The sequence below is a fragment of the Aplidium turbinatum genome, chromosome 2 (genome assembly GCF_918807975.1).
Source record: "Aplidium turbinatum chromosome 2, kaAplTurb1.1, whole genome shotgun sequence".
In the NCBI taxonomy this organism is placed as follows: Eukaryota; Metazoa; Chordata; class Ascidiacea; order Aplousobranchia; family Polyclinidae; genus Aplidium; species Aplidium turbinatum.
Window position 1 is genome coordinate 19,965,249 of NC_137473.1, and position 24,189 is coordinate 19,989,437.

The 24,189-nt window shown below is 35.5% G+C and overlaps 4 protein-coding genes across 4 annotated transcripts; all 4 read right to left on the reverse strand.

Moving 5' to 3' along the window:
* Positions 1-813: 813 nt before the first annotated feature.
* On the reverse strand, positions 814-11,021 carry LOC145786446 (acyl-protein thioesterase 1-like). The gene is made up of 10 exons (XM_082598105.1): positions 9,987-11,021; positions 8,850-8,931; positions 8,546-8,577; positions 8,089-8,154; positions 6,766-6,813; positions 6,316-6,386; positions 5,140-5,216; positions 3,783-3,884; positions 3,156-3,344; positions 814-2,221 (listed from the first exon to the last, which is right to left on the reverse strand). The coding sequence occupies exons 1-10, from the start codon at positions 10,112-10,114 to the stop codon at positions 2,177-2,179; spliced, it is 840 nt and encodes a 279-aa protein (XP_082454231.1). The 5' UTR covers positions 10,115-11,021; the 3' UTR covers positions 814-2,176.
* Positions 10,157-11,928, reverse strand: LOC145786437 (surfeit locus protein 1-like). The gene has a single exon (XM_082598094.1). The coding sequence runs from the start codon at positions 11,911-11,913 to the stop codon at positions 11,053-11,055; it is 861 nt and encodes a 286-aa protein (XP_082454220.1). The 5' UTR covers positions 11,914-11,928; the 3' UTR covers positions 10,157-11,052.
* Positions 11,929-18,456: 6,528 nt separating this feature from the next.
* Positions 18,457-18,765, reverse strand: LOC145788411 (kelch-like protein 15). The gene has a single exon (XM_082600179.1). It carries the CDS (start codon positions 18,763-18,765, stop codon positions 18,457-18,459), a length of 309 nt encoding a protein of 102 aa, XP_082456305.1.
* Positions 18,766-18,818: 53 nt separating this feature from the next.
* Positions 18,819-19,523, reverse strand: LOC145788412 (kelch-like protein 25). The gene has a single exon (XM_082600180.1). The coding sequence runs from the start codon at positions 19,521-19,523 to the stop codon at positions 18,819-18,821; it is 705 nt and encodes a 234-aa protein (XP_082456306.1).
* Between the last annotated feature and the right edge of the window lie 4,666 nt (positions 19,524-24,189).

A 24,189-nucleotide genomic window follows, 5' to 3' on the forward strand; every position in this document is an offset into this window, starting at 1 on the left:
GAAAAAACATAATTATTTTGTGTTAAATTAATCGTCTTGACTTGTGATAAAGTGTAAGCTCTATTTCTATACAATTTAGATCGTCGTCTTCTGACCATCTGCTCTGTTGGAGGAAAGCTTTACTTCCAGAAAACGATTAAAAAGATTGGTAAAATGGCCTAAGTCATGCGTTTGAGTTAGGCCATTTGACATTTTTACGAAAATACCGCTTTCCCGTTAACGTAGGTCTTAGAAAATTATGTGGCAGATGCGCTACATTTTAGGGACCTACAAAACACTAATATCTCAATTTCGTCAAAAAGTGAGTTACGCCATTATTTTATTAGTCTGACGATATTAACAGTGGCTTAATGTTAGTAGTTGCCACTAACTACTTTGTACATTACGAGTTTACGAGTTCTAAAAAAATGCCTCTATATAGGAAGTAAAATTCAATTTTAAAGTGATCTTGATCTTATTGGCCTTCAAGATCAAGATCTCACAAAAAAAAGTGATCTTAGATCAAGATCACCAAAAAAAAGTGATCTTCAAGATCAAGCTGATAGTCATGTTGCTGCAACTTTATGTTGAGGTCAATTGGTGTGCATAATATATTCAGCCAAGTAAAATCGATCACACAACCAACTTCGTTTGCCATTTCCTTGCCCTCTCACTTTCAAAAAGTTATTGGCTTCTACTCTTAGATCACAAAATCGTCTCAGCATGCAGTTCTTGCTTAGCCAACGCATTTCGATAAAGTACCGCAGGTCTTGATCATCCAAAAACAGAATTACTGTAGTGCGGTTAAAAAGCTTGACTAATTTAATGGATTAATATGTTATTTATTCGAAAAGAATCATAAGCTGTAATAAAAGCGTGTGTTTCGAAAACGAGAAATTAGACTTTCTTCCATGTTAATTCATTGGTCATGCGTAATGGTTGACCGCTCGACACTTGGCGAAACATCTAATTTAAGTCATCGCCACAACTCAAGGGTGGCAAAAGGCAGAGCCCTCGATCCTTGAGAGGGCGAAGAAGAAGCATAAATAAAACGGGAAACCACATTATGTTGCTTTGAGCGGTTACATGAACGGACTGACCAGATTCACATAATTTGATACTTAGTTGCTGCCAAATCAACATCATACAACTGTAGAAATGAAGGATCTTCACTACTTTGGGGCAACTGCATCTTGTTGATTAGGACAATCTTGTAAAAGAATTACGATTTAAAACAATTTTAAAGTTTATGGATGATCAACAAACTGATATAGAATACTGTAGTTAAAATTAAACAAAAACATTAAGATTTTGTTATTTTTATCACCATACAAAACAAGTAGCACACCAGTAGCCTATGAGTCAAATAAAAACTCGATACTAAGCTACATATTTTGTACAACCCGTGTTTTTGGTAATTGACAATATTTTGCGGCAACTTTTGTCTAAATATTTGAAAGTTTTTGTCTATACTTGTGCATTAGAGAGAATTTGGTTTGTGATTTCAGATTTTAGTACGAAACGATAGTTTAAGTATGCATTTAACCGATTTCGTCTGTACGGTAGATGTTTAAGTAATTTTGTTCATTTGAGCTTGCATAAAGAAAAGTATCATTTTAAAGTCCTGATTTGATACATAGTTGGAAGAGTAGACAACGCTACGCAGAACTTCGAAGCTTAGTTTTACCTCTTCGGGAGGTCGACACAAGTACAGACTAATGATAACTAGGTAGCACATGGGTAAAGATGTCGCATCACTAGTGGGACAACTAATCCTTCAATGACGCGTCAAATCTCTATCACTGATACCATTGCGCGAACATAAGAAAGTTGATGAGGGCATTTGATCTTGTAATGGTGGAAGTTTATTGTATAGTGGATCGTAAAACAACATCATTAGTGGAAAATAACCACGTGATCCAAGATTCAACGACAGTCAACGTTGTATAAACATTGGTTAGTAAAATTTTACTAATAAGCTTTATGAAATTTTACTTAAAAGCAGCTTGGTAAAAACTGAAGCAACAGAAGTGGCTGATAATAATCTATTTGTATCCAGCATACAGATGGATCACGCAACATGTACGACATTAACACGGAATTGCATTGACTTGCAAGTACTTCGATCTAATATGCTATATACAGCGTTGATACGTAATTTGACGCTGAATCTACGAAAAGGGCAATTAGACAAACTTCATTGCAAACACTTCTCAATAAACTGCTTCACGTCGTCCATTTCCTGCAAATAGTTGTTGAAAGCATTAAAGAAGCTCCCGCTGCACCGGAAGCGATCGCTGCATAGCTTACCAATAAACATTAAGTTTCTAAACTTCTTTACAGTATTGTATAAGTGAAAAATATTTTAAGCACGCAGACTTTACTAAACTATTGTAGTAACAAACCAGCAATGTCTCGTGTGGATGGCGAAACGCAATATGCCCTCCTGTGGTATTGACTTCCCCAATGTCATGTTTTTATCATCTCGATGGAGGTAAATAAATGCAATAAGGCACCATGTGATGCAAACAGCCGCAACGGACGGAGGGGGGAAATTTAATGGAATGGCCCGTTTCAAAGAATCCGATTTGGAGAAATCCCACTTAAGAGACACCATTTTTCGAAAAAAAAACGATTCGGTGATTTCTTGACGATCCAGAGAATTCGTAGGGATCATTTAAGTAGACGTATTTTGTGTTTACCTTCTCATACCCATGCAAACGAGACAGTTATTATTTCAGTGAAGTGGATGTAAACTATACCATAAGCAGATGACTGACAATAAGTTAATAGGATTAAGATTATTAAAAACAAATACAATACAGTAACAGACTAACAACATAATTTAAACGTTTTCGGCAAGAACTTTTTGCCCTCATGAAGAAATACCTAATACAAGGAAACAACAAAAAACAAATAACTGTAAATAATGGTAATGATAGGTGACTGATTGCTTCCCTTGATTGTCTTTTGTTGCCGCTCGCAACCTCGCAATCTTGTCTTGCGACTACACTCTAGTATACGCTAAAACAAAGTGTTCACCTTTGGTATCTGTCTTTGGTTCACCTTTGGTATCTGTCCTTTGGTAACACCTTTGGTATCTGTCCTTCAGTTGTGTGGGTACTTAGCTCAGTGCGTATTGCATGTACTTGTTCAGTCAACTAACTACAACATACCTCGTCGGAGGACTGATGACCGACGCCGCGGTAGCTCTTGAAGGTGGTCTCCGTAGAAACGCCTGCCCTCCCCTGCTTCAACAACGCATGCGTCACGTTGCCGAACTGAATGGGCACCATGGGGTCGGAATCACCGTGACCCTGGAATATGGGACATTTCTGTCCTTGAAGCGAATGACCATCCACACCCTGAAAACAGTGATCATGATACAATCATGCTGAACTATGTTACGCGACAAACAACATACAATGGGTGACAATTCATGTCGTAGGCAGCATTAAAGAATAAAGAATCAGCACATGTAATTTTTCGTCATAAGCCAGAGAAAGTGGACTCATGAACACAGAAAGACGCAATCACGCGCGTGAAGACGTCCAATCGTTGAAGACCTCGTTTGTTCCCGCACCTCATTAATATATTGATGACCATTGTCTACGTGAGTGTGTGATAGCAAAGGTGGATCGGGTTCATTGGTTCATGCATTATGCAGCACAACTCAACTACCATTGGTTAGCCATCGCACATCTCTTTGATAAACGTAGTGATTATTATTCAACGAATCCTGATCTTGCTGTTACATTGAACCGATGTCACAAGCAGTTCGATTAAACGTGCAGCCGACTCACCGATGTAAATGCCTTGTGAAGAGGGAGCCAAGAGCTTAGAGCGACCACTCCAGCCAGCTGGTTGGGATGGGTCAATGCGGTGTACAGTGCCAAAGCGCCGCCCTGGGTGTATGAGTGGAAAATATTGATGTTTATTTAACGTCTACAAATGCTACATCAATCAATTAAAAGATCTTATACAAAGCTGAGTGAAGTCTAATCAAAAATAACATGAACTTAAAAAGTTCTTCGGGAAGGGACTTTAAGGTGGTCTCGATAACTCTTTGAACGAAGAAATGAAGTCAAGGAATAATGGTTGAACCCGCAAGTTGTGTAATGGAGCATTGGAGCAACTCAGTTCAAGGGAATGATTCCATTCAGCGTACGTGCAGGTACTTGACAGAGTGCACCGGAAATGTAAAAGTGTGAGTGATGCCCTGCACTGCACACCGAAGCAGGGATAGAGTCCAGAAAAACAACTTGACGCAACACTATTTACCATAGACCCTTCTAAGCAAATTTTAGTATGAGGTTATTTAAAACCCAGGTTAGCTTTTGGTGAGGATATATTTTTTTTTGTTCGGTACAAATAATATTGGCTATCGATATTAAATTTTCAGCACAAAATCTTAACAAGCACGACCACCACAATTAATATTTGTCATGATGCAAAAATTACAATACAAGCAAGAAAATGTAAGCTATCAAAGCTACAGTAAGCCTAGCCTATAATTAGATTAGAGTATAAATAAATATGTCATTGCAATGCGGTGTGATGATACCACAGTCAGAACTTAAAAACGAGCTTTTTCGAATGATTTGACCATAAATTTGCAATTTTGTTTTGTTAGCGCAAATATACAAACAATCAGGGCTTTAAAACCATCGGCAAAACCACACTTTGAAAACGATGCAATTAAACTATCATGCCATTATGAAACAGTGACAGAGCTTTCTTAGCCATTGTCGTTGACAAAACCGCAAAGACATTTTTTAACCTTAATAGTCAGGCTTAATTAATGACGACTTAAACTTTACCTATATTTTGCATTTAACAAAGCAATTTTAATTGAATGCAATTGTTTCGGTTTTCACGTAGTTTCTAATTTATCGATTACATTGTTTGAAAAATCTGCGTTGAAAAAAAATGATATCTTTTCCATTAGCTGTCGAAAAATGTATCCCTGTGATGAATACTTTCAGGCCTAGTTGGTTTGTCATGCTGTCTTTATGTTACATTACAAAACATGGCGAAACTACCAAGGTTAAGAAAGAGAGGCTATTTGATTTGGGAGTACTCAGTTTTAAGAAGAATATAAATTTGATCTTTATTTGAATAAATCGTTTCAATGAAATGACTGGAAATTGAAAGCCTCACCATAGAAAATCCTCCAAGCAAGATCTTGTTGGATGGGATGCCATGTTCATCTGCCTCCTTTTTGATCAGCAGGCGAACTGAAAGTTATACTCACATGTTAATACACTTTTTAATATCAAACCCAAATATTGCAATGATCGCCTTTGCCTCTCTAAGGGTCAAGTCAAAAAACCGCCCCAAACCGTATCACAGTTTTGAAGGGCACACGGTTTAAACAATGCTCAACCACGGACGGGTATATAGCTATGTAGGCTAATGTCTAGTCTTATTTGCTACCATTATAACTAAACATGACAAACTATTAGTTTCCTTTTGACAAAGTTATGTAATAAAAGCAATTTTGGTACTTCAACATATTTGGGACATGATCGGTTTCAGATTAGCCATGTAAGCACAATTCAGGTAACAATGTGACATGTAGGATAAAACTTTTCAATTGCACCTTGGAGATAGTCTCGTCATGCAGTGGGTTGGTTTTAATTACTGCAGCTGTCACATACAGCTATAGTATAAATTAGCTAAAAATGGAAACTTGGCGAAAAACACAACAAAGATAAATCTATTTTGACATCCGGCACTCTACCCCTTATATCGTATAATCCACAAGATGATGGTAAGTTGATAACAATTAAGACTACTCTTAGAAATTCACCCAAATAGCACGACATCCGGCAGTGGGCGGTAACGCAGAAAACTGTTTGTCATGATTTAAAAGATCATTACCATTTCTTCCATAGCATAATAGCCGCTTGCATCAATTGACGATTTCGGTTATTGCACATGCAAAGGTTGAAAGAAATGTTTTACAATAGACGTTATGCAGTTTATCGTTGTACGTGATGTTCTTTTGTTTTTACTTAGTTGAAGTCAGAGCCACAAAAAACACAAAATTTTGTAGAATTGTAAACTGTCGATTTGTTGTTCAAAATTTAAAAAAATGAGCCATACATTGCACAATAACAAGTACGGCCATTGAAGTGCTTGTTATGTGTTCTTATAGCAAACGTGGGCCGCACAGCAACTAAGTAAAGAAGTGCAGCCCACATTGAGCAAACCGGCAGTGGAACAATAGAATTGATGAAGCGACGTAGCAATGAATGACAGTTCCGGTGGCGCACAACAACACACATGCTGATGTGTCTTTGAGTGCAGTGAATGCAAAGTTAAAATGATTACTTTTTTCTGCAGCAGATTTGATTCCCTTTTCGTCCTCAGGTGCGTTCGGATCCAATCCCTTCAGATCATACCTGCAATGGAACAATCAATATGACTGATAGTGATAGTACTTTAAAGTAGCAAGTGAAGATATTTCCAAAGAACTAAAAAGAAATAGCTCAGTTGTCACAAACACGCAACTACATCACACATGAAAATGTTCTCATTAAAAAAAAAATCATAAATAACAAACCCTGATCTGTAACATCAAAACATAATTATGTAACATTTGTACTTTGCAGACACTAAAATATCAAACTAAGAGACAATGAATTGATATGAACAATGATAAGAACTAGTTAGCAAGTGAATAAGTCACATGTGGCGAAAGCACCGTTATTTTAAATTATCGATACACCAGAAACCGAATCTCTGTCACAAAGCGGTTTTAAAACTGCAATTGCTACTTACCACGATGGCATCACCATTCCGCCGTTCAACGTCACAGCCATGGAAGGACTGAAAAAAAATGTGCTGTTGAAGAAAATAACTTATCGGGTGAAGGAAGGTAAAAGATGCATTATTTTACAGGTGTGACTCTCAATGATTCCCATTACAGTATGATCCTCGAAGGGGAAATATTATGCAATTTTGGCTCGCAATCAAAGTTGAGACAGATTCAACAATCTCTGGGATTAGTAAACACAGAATATACAAGAATGGCAGTAAACTTTTGTTCACACGTCATTTGTCCGCTCATAAGCATGGTTGACAATTAAAACCAAAGTAAGAAGGATTACACAACTTAACAGTCAATCAAGTTAAATAAGGCAGCTGTTCTCATCCAGGGGTCTGCGGACTCTCAAGGGGTCCATGAAAGTTTCCAAATTTACAGCATGATTGATGAATTACAACATTTAAAACTGGTTACGTTGTATTTGTGTATTGCAGTGATTCTCAATATGTGCGTCGCAACGCCATATGGTGCATTGTTTGAAATTTCAAAGGGCGTCGCACAAAGGTTCGGTTAAAAAATTATACATACACTGTAAAAAAGTTAAATCATTTTATAAGGCAAAGTATGTTCAACTTAACTTTTTTGAGACAACAGATTGTTGATCAATGTTTAATTTAGAAATGCAAACGTACGTCAGGAGTCTAATAGAACTCACAGTCTTGCCATGACTATGATTACAACAAAATATTGATTACAAATTAAAAAACGAATACATTCTTTGTAAAAGGCGCAAAAACTCATTAATTTTCGATAAAGTTATAGAAATCATCAAATACTTCTAAGAGCACCGCTTCAAAAGGTATGAAGCAAATTTTGTTTCCGTTACGAGACGTGGTATAGGCTACTAAAATTTCAGATATATTTTAGTGGTCCGCAACCGCTTCAAGGGAACCAAAAGGGATTAGCCGAGACAAAAAGGTTGAGAACTATTGAAATAAGTAGACGGCAACTGAAAGTTGACCTACTATACTGGTTAGTAAAAGTAAAATTTGTTTTTGTAAAGTTTATGGATAGAACAGAACAGCATCATTTGGTTGCCAGTGAATGCAGGGGGGTGACCACGAAACAGAGAAAACAAACATTTGAAAGCACCAGTTGGATCAACAGTGAAGAAAATGACATATTTATTCGATGCAACAGCAAACAATCTCGAACCAAATGTTGAGTTGCCAATATTTCCTAACTTAGCATAAATTTTTCTTGTGACAACCACATGAATACAAAATAGAGGAATTGCATGGAATAATTTTTACCTAATTTTTTTTATTTTTACTTACGCATTGGGAAAAATATATCTGACATTGTTTTTCTTCAATTCATCGAATGCATGGTACCAACCACTTCTGCAATATTCATCAACATTGTTGCTACAACGATCCCATATTAACATAAGTGGCTACAAAGTTGGTTAAAACAGATACCTCGACAAAAAATAACTTAGACCAAAAACGTTCAGATGCAACTTCACTAGTCACAGCCAAACATAAATTGCAAAACTAATCAAGCAATCAGTCAAATAAATGCAAAATTACTTGACACCAAGATAGCTGAGTTTTCAGTTTATTTTTAATAGAAACATAAAAATGAAGCATTATCACACGTTTGGAAGTGGCAACTTCTTAACACATAAATCTGTGACTATTGGACATTTTAACATCAGTATCCAGGATTAATAAAGGTGTGAAAATAATTAATTGATTCAGAACTGACAAAAACAAACTTCAGAGAACTTACCCATTGTCTCCCAACCCATGCAGAAATATAACCTAGTATAAACCAAGTGTATAAATTCGTTTAAAGTGTTGATGATTGTTGGTAACTTATTAGTAGCATACTCGTTAGTCATATTTCTTTAATTAAATAAATGTCATGCCAAAGAATAATATTATATATATATTATACTTCAAAAACAGGAAATACATTCAATATAAAGGCTACTTGGTCAACACAAAATAAGTTTATGATCGGAAATTGTATCATATTGTCATCAATGCATAGCAAAATGCCAAAAATAAGGTAAAAATAGTCTACAACTTACAGAAGCTGTTGCTTTAACCACAGGCTTGATTAAGAAGTATTCCTTGCTAACAGACATGTGGCTTCTCTTGGAATTGACAAACCTGCATGTGATAATAAAAGTTTATTTGTTGATTATACCTTGAAAACTAAATGCACTTTGTTGTTTATATAGTATACTATTAATTTGTTCACAATTGTATACCGTGTATAATACTATTATATAAATTAAACCATAGACAATCAAAACAAAGTAACCTTAGAAGCGGGTTTAACATGTTGTATGACACAGAGATATAACATAGCCTTATGAAATAAAAAAAAGCAACTCAAACGTTTTGAACACGTACATCGTACGTGTGTCTTGATCAGGGATTGCTTACTTTACATCTGCATTCTGCAATATACCGTACATAAAATCAACATTATAAGATAAACCTGATCATGCACTGACAATGTCTCGATCAATCAATTTAAAATCATTTCTCGAGACAGATCTGAATCTCAGAATACGATCACAGAAGCCTTAAGAATCAAACGTAATAATCCGTCTCTCATCAGGCAGTTACTTGCCTGTTGCTCATCGTTTCTTTTGTGTGTGTTCTAATTGTTTGTCGCATGTCTGTAGTTTACACCTCATGTGATTTGTTTCCCGCCATATAATTTGCTTGTACCTCATCATTCTTGTATCTCTTGTCCAGTATGTGCTTTTTAGTCCGGAGTGTCGTTATAGTTATACTGTAGTGAGATTTATCTTACAATTTTGATTTTAGGTATATTGCAGACTTAAGTAATTTCTGATGAGGACACATGCACATGTCGCAAACAAGTGAGTTAATTTTTTCTTGGTTTTTCATTATGTTATATCTCTATGTAATACAACATGTTAAACCCACTAAGGTTACTTTGTTTTGTTTGTCTATGGTTCAACAAAGCAAACTCTGTACCAAAGCTTTATTATATATATAAATTGTTATTAAAAACAATAAAAACTATTATATATTATACTACAAAAAGTGTTCAATGCTAAGAAAAAAAATAAAAGCAGAGCGAATTAAATCAAACATAAATTGTTATTAAACATTTTATAAGCTATAATAAAATGCTGAATACCGGTATATGTTTTTAAAAGAAAGTTAATCACATGCAAGCAACTTACAGTGATATTAGAAAATATGAAAGCAACAGCACAGCAAGTGAAGCAACCAACACAAGCTTTGCCACTTTTGTGCTCAAACAAATGGACTTGATAGGATGACGTTGTGCTTCCAATATTCTACCATTCATGCAAAGATCACCAAAGGAATCAATCTCAAAGTTTTAAACAAGCTACAGTATGTTAAAAAACAAATTAAAAACAAATTATCATGATTGAACCAATGACGGCAATAATGGTTATGCACTGTAAGTATCACTGTGTTTAGCCAGAAATGTTCGTGAAATTACAGCAAGTATCCAGTATCCACGTTATATGCTGTCCAACTATGTAAGGATGACAGTGAGTCAAAAATCACCAGTGCAACATTAATCATAAAAACATAAACTTGACTGATTGTGATACTTTTCCTCACAGCACATTATAATATAGTACAAACTTCACTGCCAGGACAGATTTTCCAAATTTCACCAAACAAATGCACCAATAGGCTATGTGGTGTACCGGTGTGTTGGAAATTTTTATCCCATGAGTCCTTGGATAGTGTATAATTACAGTCATTAGGAATAGTGGATACTAAATGTTGCAAAAACAGGTGCTTAAAACTTTTAAAGCATGATGTTGACAACTTTAGCTGGAATTACATATATATCGCTTTAAAAGAAATGTTTTGAGATTGCAAAAAAAACAACTTATGGCTTCATGACATCACAAGGGAGTCCTTCTGATGGGCTCTAGCTTCCACCAGACCACCACAGCTACTTTTTTGAAGGGAAAATTGGTAGTTCTTTGTTTTCAACAATTTATACCACTGATATATAAAAGCCACAACATAACATTTGATGTTTCAAACATAAAACATGCAAAGCAATAACTCGGATCTTTTTTAGTTTTTAGACCTTTATCAGAAAACCTACATGTAATACAGCAATAGGTGTCACTACCATTTGACAAATTGTTAAGTGAAACTTCCAGCAATGGTAAACAAGCCACTTTTGGCTGAAGCAAAGCTGTTGCACTTTATTGTACACATCAAAATACTGTTGTCTATAACCAAACTGCTTATGGGTTACTTTATAAAACGAAAATACCACATCAGAGAAGTGACTACAGCTAAGCTATACCAGGTAATTGCATATTGAATATGCTCATCACGTAACGTCACTCTAGTCTGGCCACCAATAGGTCCATTATTAAAAGTTGTTATACAGTCCAACAAAATAGGTTGTGTTCCCATGACATTTGCCATTTCATCTAAATCCTTATAATTCCAGTGTGATTTTGCTGGGTTATTTTTTGGGACAAGAGGTGGTCGTTTCTCGGTATGTCTTAATATTCCCGTTAGTTCAATAATTCCATCCATCTGACCTTCTATTCGTGATTGTGGATCTTTCTTTTCTTTTGGGACAAAACCACGATTAACCATGATGGCCAAATCACGATCTGGAATATAAAATGGTGTAATAACTTGCAAGCCAATGTTTTTGTTCTTAACAGACATCAGTGATCCAGCGTCAATCGATTGTTCACCATCATTTTTGACCAAACTTCTTGGTTGTATATACATTTCCTTTGAATGGATAAAAGCTCCTCGGACAGTTAACGGGCGATATTCCAGGTGTTGCAACTCCGCAAGATCATGAGGAAATGGAACTGGATTACTTTTTGTCTTTTCGTCCAACTCAGCAATCAAACCTAATTTCCACTGCTTTCGTTTGACTTGCCATGTTCCAAGTGCTACTCCTCCAAGTGGAAAGAACAACATCAGCCACTTGCCCATTCCACCACGATCTCTGTGGCTTTCACTCTCACTAAAAGTGAAACGTTGAGCAGCATCTTGTTTAGTTGAACTAAATCGTGTGAACAAAAATCGAGAAGAAACTAATTTACAAGAATTAAGAAAAACCACATATTTTTTACTGAGTAACATACTCCAAAAAGTAAAATATCTGCAAATTAATAGATTAAACTATGTAAGGCTAGAAGCAATGAAAATTAGAACTAAAAAACAATTCTTCAAATTTAATAAAAATACTAATGTTTCTTAGATTTAAAATAAACACAGAATACCGGTAGCAATCTCCACTTATTAAAAGTGTAGTTTGAAATTAGCTATTCCATTTATTTCTACACTCTCCAAGCTGACCAAAATATTAAAAAAAAGCTTTTGAAGAAAACAGCATTTATAAAATATATACTCATTAAAACCGGAATGGCCCGTTTCGGTAAGTCCGATTCAGTGAGTCCGATCCCTTAAAAGGGGATTTTTTTAACTTTTTTTTAAAATTATTGGGTACCGTAGCCTAATTATCATTGCCGTTTTAGGGTTTGGGTTAAGGGTTAGAGGTTAGGAACTCACCGAATCGGACTCACCAAATAGTAGCAGAACCCCATTAAAACACCAGCTACAGCACATTACTCACATTAATCACTGTATATATAATAAGTTTTGACACAAGAAGGCATTGAATAGAGTCAAAATTTTATCATATTTAGAATCTTGATGAAATTTAATGCTTTTTAGACACAAGAAATTGTTTCTATCAGGAGTGTCCCTTTGAACTAAACGATATACGAGTATTTAACCATGAATGAACTGTGTTTATATCAGGGTTGAGAAAAACCCGGATTTTTTTAAAAAAGCCCAACCCGCCTGGTTTTTTTTAAAAAAACCCGGGTTTTTTTGGGTTTTTTTAAAAAAGATGCAAGAAAAGGTAGATTCGTGCTTATTTCACCTCAAAACTACTTTTTACGAGTGAAGTGCCTTTCACTCACAGTATAATACATGCTTGCATAACTCAATAAAATAATGCACTAGGGCTGTTGTTGCTTGAATGTTGCATCATCCACTGATTTCTATACCAAGTTGATGCTACTGTGGTAAAAATCACATTATTGCATCATTTGTTTAAATTTGAAGGCAAGGAGCATTTATGCCATCATGTTTAAATATTTTTTATCATTTATTATTTTATCATTTATATATATATTATATATAGTAATGGATGAGCAATTGAGCGATTGCGTGGCCAATTAGGCAAATGCTCTGAAACAGCCATGCGTTAGAATTCGGAATCTGTAATTGGTAAATAGCCTCCTAAATTGCATTTCACATCATATATACAGACTACAGTAGAGTAGTACTTTCACCAATTTAACTATAAGGCCTTCTTGCATAAATGAGTTTTAGTGTAGTATACACAAAGTGACATTACTTGATTTTTGTGTACTGTGCAATATCCACTGCGTTTTCACTTTATTCTTGGAAATTACTTCACAATCACATCCTTAAGTCCTAATTTAAAGTTTGTTGTAAGTGCCTTATAGTGTTTTTGTGAATTTTTTTAATTTTCCAATGAAAACTGGACAAATATGATGCTCTGGGTTTTTTTATGGTTTTTTTTGGGTTTTTTTAAGTGGGTTTTATTAAAAAAACCCACCCGGGTTTTTTTGGGTCGGGTAAAATACCAACAACCCTGCTTAGAAGTAGAAACAGAACGTAGGCTACTATTAATTTTTATAAGAATTTATAAATCTAATCTGTTTGAATTCAATTTGGCCTGACCAGAGCGCTCAGTCTGTTCTAGGAAGAAATTAGCAGTAAAGTATTATTGAGCCTATAAGCATGATTATATGAAATTCTGAGGCCAAGATATAGGCTAGGTCGGAATGGCCCGTTTCGGTGAGTCCGATTCGGTTAGTCCGATTCGGTGAGTCCGATCCCTTAACGGGGGATTTTTTCAATTTTCTTTTTAAATTATTGGGTACCGTAGCCTAATTATCATTGCCGTTTTAGGGTTAGGGGTTAGGAGTTAAGGTTAGGGGTTAGAAGTTAGGAACTTACCGAATCAGACTCACCGAATCGGACTCACCGAATCGGACTCACCGAATAGTAGCAGACCCAGGCTAGGTATGACTTATTTTTACTTGCTATGCTGGCGCTGCCTAGCACTCAGCAGTCTGAAGTTGTGAGGTTCATTCACAACTTCACAAGCTGTGCTTTATGAATATACGCCGGTACCGTACTTTTACCTAACTTCCTTTCAATGGAATAATGTCTTTCGAGCGCCAGTTATTATTGTACCGTAATATACCACATGCACAAATAACTTATATGTAACATACCTTCCAAACTAAATGTGTTTCATTTACAAATAAATTGCAGTTTTAATATGTTGTATATAATATTTTTTTGTAAGATTGTCAATTTGGTTTGCCAATACTACCGTAGGCTATGATAATGTGCCTATTTGTAGATGTTATGGTCCTTATGAATATTTTATACAATGATTTCATTTGCTGAAAAGTTTTGCTTATTTTGTTGTTTAGGCAGAATACATTTTATTGCCGCCACGGCCAATCGAGGTTAAACTGTGGTTAAACCGTGGTTCCGATCTGTGGTTCCGATCATTAAACTGTGGTTCCGATCATCTTCCAATTATTACACTAATAAACTTGACTAAACCAAAATGTAATGCACACACTAGTCTCATTCGTGATATAAAAAAGTTTAATCCTGAACAGTTTCTGTGTGACCTTGATGAAAATCTGAAAAAAATGACTGATATTAATTGCACTTCTGTAAATACCTCTATGAGCAAATTCATTAGCATATTTGAAACAGTTTTACAAAAGCATGCACCACTAAGGAAACGTACCCGTAAAGAAAAAAAATTAACAGGAAAACCTTGGATTACTAAAGCAATCTTGGTGTCTATTAAGCACAAAAACAAACTATTTCAGTCAAGGTTAAAAGTAAACACTATCGAAACATTAAATGAATACAGAGTGTACAGAAACAAACTAACACATATTAAAGAACAAGCTAAAAAAATGCATTATAGCCAATTAATTCAAAGCACTCATCATAACACATCTAAGCTATGGCAAACAATAAATGACATAACAAAATTTAAAAAAGGTTGTAAACTACATACCCCTACAAGTATCAAAAAGGAAGATGATGAAATCATCTCCGACTCTACTGCTATTGCTAATTCGTTTAATGAATACTTTGCTAACATAGGCAATAAAATGGCATCAAAAATTTCTGCTCCACCTCAGGATTGTTATTATGACCCTGTCTCAGTTATTCCTAACCACCCTAAAACATTTTTTCTTAAACCTATTACCACTGAAGAAGTATCAAAACATTTAAAAAACTTGAATGCAAATAAAAGCACTGGGATGCATGGAATACCAATTAAGTTTTTAAAAATGTCCTCTCCAATTATTTCTCCAATCATAACTACCTTATTTAATGAATGTATTGTACAAACCACGTATCCAGACCAGCTTAAAGTAGCTCAAATTGTACCAGTTCACAAGTCTGGTTCATTTGAAACCTGTAAAAATTATAGACCTATATCACTTCTCTCCCCAATTTCTAAAATATTTGAAAAATGCCTCTATGAACGGATTTACAGTTATTTTGACAAATTAAATCTTCTGACTTCATGTCAACATGGTTTCAGGAGTGGTCATTCTACCTCACTCGCTGTCTCTCACATATACGATGAATTTATTTCAAATATAGATAAAAAAAACATAACTTGTTCAATATTTCTTGACCTTGCAAAAGCATTCGATACAGTAAATCATGATACCCTAATCAAGAAATTACAAAGATATGGAATACGTGGACTACCTTTGAAACTATTAGAAAGTTATCTCACAAACAGAAAGCAATACACAATAATTAATGGTATGGCATCAGGTCTGCGCAGTGTAACATGTGGTGTTCCACAGGGTTCCACTCTTGGACCGTTGTTATTCATTATTTACATAAACGATCTTCCTTCCATTTCTTCTTTCCAAGTGAGCCTTTTTGCGGATGACACCAATTTAACTATTTTCAACAAAAATCTTTCTTCTCTAGAACAAAACGTCAATACAGAATTGATCAAAATTGACAACTGGATGAAAATGAACAAGCTCTCCATTAACTACAACAAAACTGAGTACATGATACTAACTAAACAAAAGCTCGATGTAAGGATGCACGTTACGATAAACGGAATTAAATTGCAAAGAAAAAAGTGTATTAAATATCTTGGTGTATTAATTGATGACTCTCTCAACTGGAAATGTCACATTCAAAATGTTTGTAAAAAACTTGCTAGAGGCTCCTGGGCCATTCTTCAACTTAGAAATTATGTGGATACTAACACACTGAAGACTGTGTATTACAGTCTTATATATTCTCATCTTCAATACTGCATATCCAGCTGGGGTGGAGCTTGTGACAATGCGCTGGATCAATTATTTAAGCTGCATAAAAGAGTTGTTAGAACCATGACATTCAGCAACTATACAGCTCACACATTGCAACTCTTCCAAAAACTACAACTGTTAAATATACAAGAAATTTATAAACTGGAGATAGCAAAATACATGCACAGAGTCCATTTAAATTTATTACCAGAAACGGAATGTAATATCTTCCACAGACTATCTGAATGCCACTCACACAATACGCGCCAATCATCCAGCAGTAACTATTTTGTTTCAAGGGTGCGTACTGAATTAGGTAAAAGGCAGATGTTAATAAGGGGTCCTAAAGTGTGGCATGAGGTCCCAGGTGATCTCAAAGGTCTTTCTCCAACTTCTTTTAAAAGAAACTTTAAACACTACCTTCTTGATTTAAACGACACTGTTGAATAATAACTGTTTTGTCTATATAATTACATTATTCTATTCTATTTGCTCATCTCTTTGGTATATATATATGTTGCTTTTTATCTTTTTTACTGATTAAAATTGTCGATTAATATCTCTTAAACTCCACTCACAATTAATTCACTCAGCAGCATGGTAAACCTGCTTAGTTTGTTTGCTTTTTTTTCTCTCCTTTTTTGCATAATGAAAACATGTGTATCTGTATCACCAAATGCTTGATTTTTTGTATATGTGTTTGTGTATTTACTGTATACGTATATGTTATTTAGGCCTACATCACCTAGCTTGAGGTGGCTGCTGACTAGATGACCGTTTGGTCTTTTCGCAGTCTCCTCGTCATATGACACACAACCGATTATTGTATACTTTGTATTCTTTTCATGTTTGTGTTTGTGACAAATAAATGAACTGACTAAACCACAATAGACTTCGACCCTTCGTTTGGGGACAAGTAGATTGACGCGCTTTAACTTAGTTGGTTTGTAGCGGTAGGGCCTAATCTGTATTTAAAACAAGACCAGTAGGCTATGAGACACTAGCAAACAATTGACATTAACGATACATACGACATTACGACAAACTAACGATATTAGCAAACAGTAGTAACTAGAAGGTCATAACAAACTTATGTCCAATAATTCACTTGGTAGTAGGCTACACTACAGAATACACAGCGTCACTGCGTCAGATGAAAAAGAAAGGGGAAGCCGCGTTAGCTAGTTTTTATGTGGAAAATAACTTGGAAACAAGGCACAAAGCGCAGCATTCTATAAAATTGATTGGCTCCGCAGAGAGAAAAAAACTTGCACGACGAAACAATCTCACGTGACTGCCTTTGAACATTATAAAACGGCAATAATACATTTATTTTCCTTGTGATTTGTTCATAAAAGACTTGTAGGCCTATGCAATATTTAACTTCAATTGTTAAAAAATCCAAACCTAACAACCAAAAGTGCAATTAAAGAGCACATCGCCTCTTGTGAAACTTGCACTGATGATGTCTCAATCGACCAATTTAAAATCATTTCTCGAGGCAGATCTGATTTTCAGACTAAGATCATGGAAGCCTTAAAAATCAAACGTAACAATCCATCTCTCAACCGGCAGTTATTCGCCTGTGGCTTATCGTTCCTTTTGTGTGTGTTCTGATTGTTTGTCCAATGCCTGTAGTTTACACCTCATGTGATCTGTTTCCCACCGTATAATTTATTCGTAATCATTCTTGTATCATTTGTTCAGTTTGTGCCTTTCAGTCGAGAGTGTCGTTACAGTTGTAGTGCAAAGTCAAATTTATCTTACAATTTTTTATTTTATGTATATTGCAGATTTAATTCCTGGTGAGGACACACGTACGTGTCGAAAACGTTAGAATCATTATGTTATATATTTTGCTTTGTGTATAATACATTATGTTAAACCCGCTAAGGTTACTTTGTTTTGCTTGTCAATTGTTAAAAAGGGCGCAAATTTAAACTTTGCCATGGGCGCCATTTTGCATAGGTACGCCACTGATGGCCTGATACCGTCGCATAGACTACTAGTGCAACAGTCTACAAATTTCATGTCCCCTTAGAATATCTTTACCCCCAAAGAGGGCGCACACCTCAGTTTAAGAACCACTGTATTAGCCTATCGCCTACGGTAAGGAGCGTGTTTATACAAAAACAAACCTAGATATATTTCAATGCAATGATTGCAAAGACAGTGGAAGCATTTGATTTCAGATTGATTTCTGAAAAATTTTTTAGGCTACTCTGTTGGGCTACCTTGACATCAAGAACACAAACCAAAACTAAATGTCAACAATAAATTGAAAGTCTTTTAACTCAACAACATTAGCCTCTATTTTCCAATCATTTGTTTCTGGTTTATAAACATCCACAGCGTCTAAACCATTTCCAGCAACGTAGATTTTCCCATTTAAAACACAAGCTCCATGATAACATCTTTCACAATTCATCTTTGCAAAATTACACCAGGTTTGATTCCGTGGATCAAACCGTTCGACCAAATCAAGTGATCCACTCTGGTTGTATCCTCCTATTGCGTATATTTGATCATTGAGAACAACACCTGCTAGACCTTGTCTTGCAACTTTCATTGAAGGAACAATATTCCAATCACCTTGGCGAGGATCGTGATGTTCAACTGAGTTTAAGTAATTGTCGTTGCAACACCAATTGCATATATTCCTCCGCTGGTAGAAACCAAGGCGAAGTGATAACGTGCTTCATTCATGTCATCAATGCTGTTCCATCTATTCTCGGCAATGTTATAACATTTACCAGATCGCATCGCCTCATAGGTAACATGGCCACCGCAATTGTAAATGCGATCATCGAAAACAACAGAAGCACCGCCTTCTCTTTTTACGTTTGTAGAAGCTAACTTTTTCCAACCTGCTGCTTGGTTATCCAAGTCTAATCTTTCCATAGAGTTGATATCACATTCACATCCACTGATGACATAAACTTTTCTTTTGTATCTGACTACTGATCCATCACTATAATCAAATAATGTGTTTGAATCTTTAGTTGCTTGTTTCTTTGTGACATCATATTTCCACACTTGCTTTTCGAAAAACCCCATGAAATGACTTTCTGATTTTGGTTGTTCATCATTGGGTTGATTGTTGATTTGAACAGGAATTCTAAAAAGTGTTGATTGAAAACACATTTTGAGGCATTCCAGACAATTCATGATCAATTCTTCTTGACTGACTACATCTTGCATGAAACTTCCAGATAACTTGTCAAGTTTCAATAAACTGAAAAGCTTAGTCAAGTGTTGCTGACGTGCATCGACGTCATGTTTGATCCATTCAGGGATACCTACTAAGTCTAATATCCCTAGATCCATTCAATCATTCCATGGAAAACAATTTCCTCAGACGTCACTTGTTTATTTTTCATTTCAAGTATTTCTTTGATGTCTTCAAATTTCAATTCGTTAAATTCTGTTTCCTTGATTAGACTTTCAAAATTGTTTTCAATTACAAAATCTGCTTGTTCTGCAAGTTTGTCAAGATTATACAACTTTAAGTATGATCGAATTTTTTGACAGTTTGTTGCATCAATTTCCTCAAGTAAAAACTCCATACAGAATTCCTTCAAGTGAGAAATCTCCATGTAATTAGCTGCTTCTATTAAGTTGTCGGCCTATACATTCTCACTTGTGATTGTGATATCACAAGTATAAATGAAGTTTAAAACAGCTTCAAGTGTTTCTTCAATCTTCAGTCACTCCGTGGACATTTCCCTTTCTTTCGTACTTTTTTCGCATTTCCACAGAAAACATTTTAGAGAAAAATGTTGAGAACACTCCAAGGATACAATTGTGTCCAGCAAAGTCGTTAAATCCAGCAGTTAAAGTGACATCACAATAGTTTTTCATTTTGATTCTGTCATTATTCAACATTGACAAATTTCTAAAGCGTGATTAGGCCTACTAATAGGACACACAATAACTGAAAATGGCAGATGCGATACGAAAATATTGAGACGAATAGAAATAGCAAGAAACAACTTCGTAAAAATGAAAAAGACATTACTAACACGCAAAATTAATATCAACACTCGAAAACGAATTATGAAATCCTTTATCTGGACTAGGCTACGGTACTTTACAATGCAGAAACATGGACACTATCATCACAAATGGTTAAACGACTTGAGGCATTTGAAATGTGGATTTATAGAAGAATGCTTAAACTTTCATGGAAGGATATAATCACAAAGATGTACGATCTAGAATAGGCTACAAACCAACATGGAAATTTACAAACAATTATATCAAAAAAATTAAAATATTTTAGCCACATGATTCGCAATAATTCTATTCAAAGACAACTATTAGAAGCAAAAATGAACGGCAAGCGAAATAGGGGCAGACCACCAAGAGTTTGGACTAATGATATCGAAGACTGGACAGAACTACACTAGCAAAATATACACTTGAATTTGAACTAGCAGAGTTTATTAATGGTTTCTTGAAACCTATGAAAGTATTGACTTTTTACATACGATGGAAGATTGGCATAAAATGCATTAGCAAGTAGCCTATATATTAATTATGGTTATCGGGTTTAGTATTAAACAACACTTAAATTACTAACACCAGTAGGCCTAATATCTAATAGTAATATAAACAAACAAGCTAACAAACTAAAAAGTAAAAGCGGTAGTTATTAGAGAAATAAAAAACAATTGTTTTCACAGAATAATTGTGCCAGGCCCTGTTACATAAACTGTTCAGTTATCATAACTTTTGTTGACTTTATTACAATTTACTGTTTTTGAAATGTGAGCTGGTTGACAGCAGGATTCCAGGATAGTACAAAAAGAATACAAAGTAGCCTATTCATAAAAATATTATGGCAGGCTATTCGCCTATTCCAGAAATTATTAATAGCCTATGTAACTAAAACTAGTTCCATTTCATTGTGGTATCAGTAATAGAATGTTAAAATAAACCCACCTCTGTGCTACGTTTCACATGTTTTACTGGCACAACAACTTTCACTAGCTACGCCTACGGTACTAATGTAAAAAAAATTGGGGGCCCCCAAAACCAGGGGGTCTGTGCCTCGTGTGCCTCATGGTTAATCGGGCCCTGAACGAACGTACGAACATAAAAACTAAAAACGAAAACGACTGCTTATAGTCGAGGAAGAAATGAGGGTGGCTTTATCGAATGTGCCTCCAGATAGTGTAAGGGACTTTACGTAAGAAGTTAAGTCCGAATTTCACATTAACTTTTGAATAAATACATTTAATTACGCGCGCTATACTGTACAACTCATTCTGTGTTATACAAGCCCTACAGTATGCACGTTTTTGTTTTGGTGTAAAACTGAGAAAAAAATTTAGTAGTGCTATGCATGTCTTTTCTATATTTTAATCGTATATTTGAATAAGACCCTTCTGATGACCTGTTAAAGGTGAAACAGGCTGTTAAGGATTCAGATAGTAATAACTATATTTGATTTAATTTTGCTCTGCTTTGCTTTTTTGCTTAGCATTGAGCACTTTTTGTAGTATTAATAATTCTTATAGTTTTTAATTTAATAGGCCTATTATTTAATCGTATATTTAATCGATGTTACTTACAAAACAAATTTCAAGTTGTAGAAGTAGGCATATTAGAAGTTCATATTAGGACCACTTCTCTTTTTACTCCTATACATAAATCATGTACCTAACTGTGTTTCTTGTGTTCCTAGATTATTTGCTGATGACGCTTGTCTTGTCATTAAAGCCGATAATTTATGAAGTCTTCAAAGTTTAATTAATCTTGAACTGAAAGGAATCCAACGTTGGATCACTGCTAATTCACTCACTATAAATGCTTCTAAGTCTAACTTTTTAATAATTGCACCCAAGACCAACCAAATATCAACTAATGTAGAAGTATTTTACGGCAAAAAAATGTTGATACTGCTAAATACCTTGGTATCTTCATTGACAAGAATCTCTCTTTTCTTCTTCATATTGATGCTCTATTTTCCAAACTCTCCAAATCTGTTGGCATACTCTCTAAATTGAAACATTGTTTATCAACCAAAGCTATGCTTCAGCTGTACTATTCTCTGGTGCATCCTTACCTAATATACGGACTGACTATTTGGGGGTCGTCATACAAAACACATATTGGAAAGCTTGGTGTTTTGCAAAATATGGCAGTCAATGCTGTTGCGAAGGGCAAATGGGCTGACCATGTCACACCCTTTTATAAACAACTCAATATCCTAAAGTTAAAAGATCTGTACAACTTTGAAATTGCTAAATTTATGTAGGCTACCAGTTTAGTTTTAATTTATTAGCCGGCACTTTTCAAAACTACTTTTAAAAAATGCTACGAAATTCACAACTTTACTACTCGGAACTCGACCAACCTAAACTACTACAGGGTGACGAAAAAAAACGGGCCCCAACTATAATTAGGCCCCGTTTCTTAGTGTTTTGTCCGAATGAAATGAAACTTTGGTTATAACTAGTTTATTATGTTCTATTCTAACCTACGGATGTGAATGCTGGACAATAAGTAAAGATATGAAGAAAAAACTAGAGGCTGCTGAGATGTGGTTACTCAGAAGGATGTTGAGGATATCTTGGACTGAAAAGAAGAGTAATGACGAAGTTATGAAATTGGCAAATGCAGAAAGGAGATTAATAACAACAGTTAGAAGGCGTCAGATGCAATTTGTAGATCATATTCACAGACAGTAGCGTAGCCAGGAATTTTGAAAGGGGGGGTTTGACGACCCAGCGGCGGGGGGTCTGGGGGGCCTCCCCCAGAAAATTTTGAAAAATTACTTTGAATTTGGTGCATTCTGAGAGCATTTCCAACAAAAATGGGGGTATGAATATTCCTGTAAAATGGTGCTGTCCGGTGGCACAGCAAAAGGATAAGATCATGCTTTCTTCGGCATTTTTCGGAAATAAAGCTAAGTCTCTATGTTTTCTTGTTGGTAATTCTTGGCTGATATGTTTGGTATTGACAAAACTTGCTCTTTTAATGCAGTTTTGTTTAAAATCAGCAATTTTTTTTAGACTGAAAGCATCATTCTCAATATCGTGACGTCACACGCGTGCCAAAGGGGGGGGTTGTAACCCCCAACCCCCCCCCCCCCTTGGCTACGCCACTGTTCACAGACATGGAGATTTGGAAAAATTAGTTCTATTGGGGATGATACAGGGAAAAAGAAGCAGAGGTCGACAAAGATTAACTTATTTAAACAGCTTGAATCAATGGGCCACAAACACAACAGTTAAAACGAACGATTTTATACGAATGGCTAATGACAGAGAAGTTTGGAAGACCATGATCGCCAACGTCTGTATCAGATCAGGCACATAATCATCATCATTATGTTAAAAACATCACATCAAAACACTAGGGTCTTTGGCCTTTTTTTCTCCGTTCTACAGCATTGTTCTAGATGGCCTCCATTTACCTCCATGCATTTCTTGAAGAGCAGCACGAGCAGGGGAGACGTTAAAACCAATTCCGTGACCGGTTACAACGTCGTATGCAACAGTTACAACGTTAAATTGGGATTCTCATGAATTCGACAAACACAAACTGAATGGGTTCCGGAAGCTCCTACCAAAACGCACCATTTTGGCCTTAATGTGCAAAATTTTGACAAACCAGTTTTCATATCTGGTTGTCTCTTTTTAAACTTCTGATACAACTCATTTAGTGTCACCAAAACCAATCTTTTTGTTGATAGCATTTTTTGACACAGACACTTTATCTTTTTGACTTGGAAGTAACCTACTAAATTCATCATCTTCATAGAACTTCAAAACAGAACCAATAATCTCTTGAGGGAAAGCCCTTTATTGACGTGGTTGAGGTTTTGGAAGATTGGTTTTGGTGACAATAAATGAGTTGTATCAGGAGTTTAAAAAGAGACAACCAGATATGGAGATTGGTTTGTCAAAATTTTGCACATTAAGGCCAAAATGGTGCGTTTTGGTAGGAGCTTCCGGAACCCATTCAGTTTGTGTTTGTCCAATTC

Excerpts from the sequence above, each read along its gene's own strand:
- LOC145786446 (XM_082598105.1), bottom strand. The coding sequence starts at position 10,114 with ATGAATGGTAGAATATTGGAAGCACAACGTCATCCTATCAAGTCCATT. Across the intron at positions 8,155-8,545 it reads CATGGGTTGGGAGACAATGG|AAGTGGTTGGTACCATGCAT; the intron begins GTAAGTTCTCTG and ends TGAATATTGCAG. Across the intron at positions 2,222-3,155 it reads GTCATCAGTCCTCCGACGAG|GAAATGGACGACGTGAAGCA; the intron begins GTATGTTGTAGT and ends AACTATTTGCAG.
- LOC145786437 (XM_082598094.1), bottom strand. The coding sequence starts at position 11,913 with ATGTTACTCAGTAAAAAATATGTGGTTTTTCTTAATTCTTGTAAATTA.
- LOC145788411 (XM_082600179.1), bottom strand. The coding sequence starts at position 18,765 with ATGAAAGTTGCAAGACAAGGTCTAGCAGGTGTTGTTCTCAATGATCAA.
- LOC145788412 (XM_082600180.1), bottom strand. The coding sequence starts at position 19,523 with ATGGATCTAGGGATATTAGACTTAGTAGGTATCCCTGAATGGATCAAA.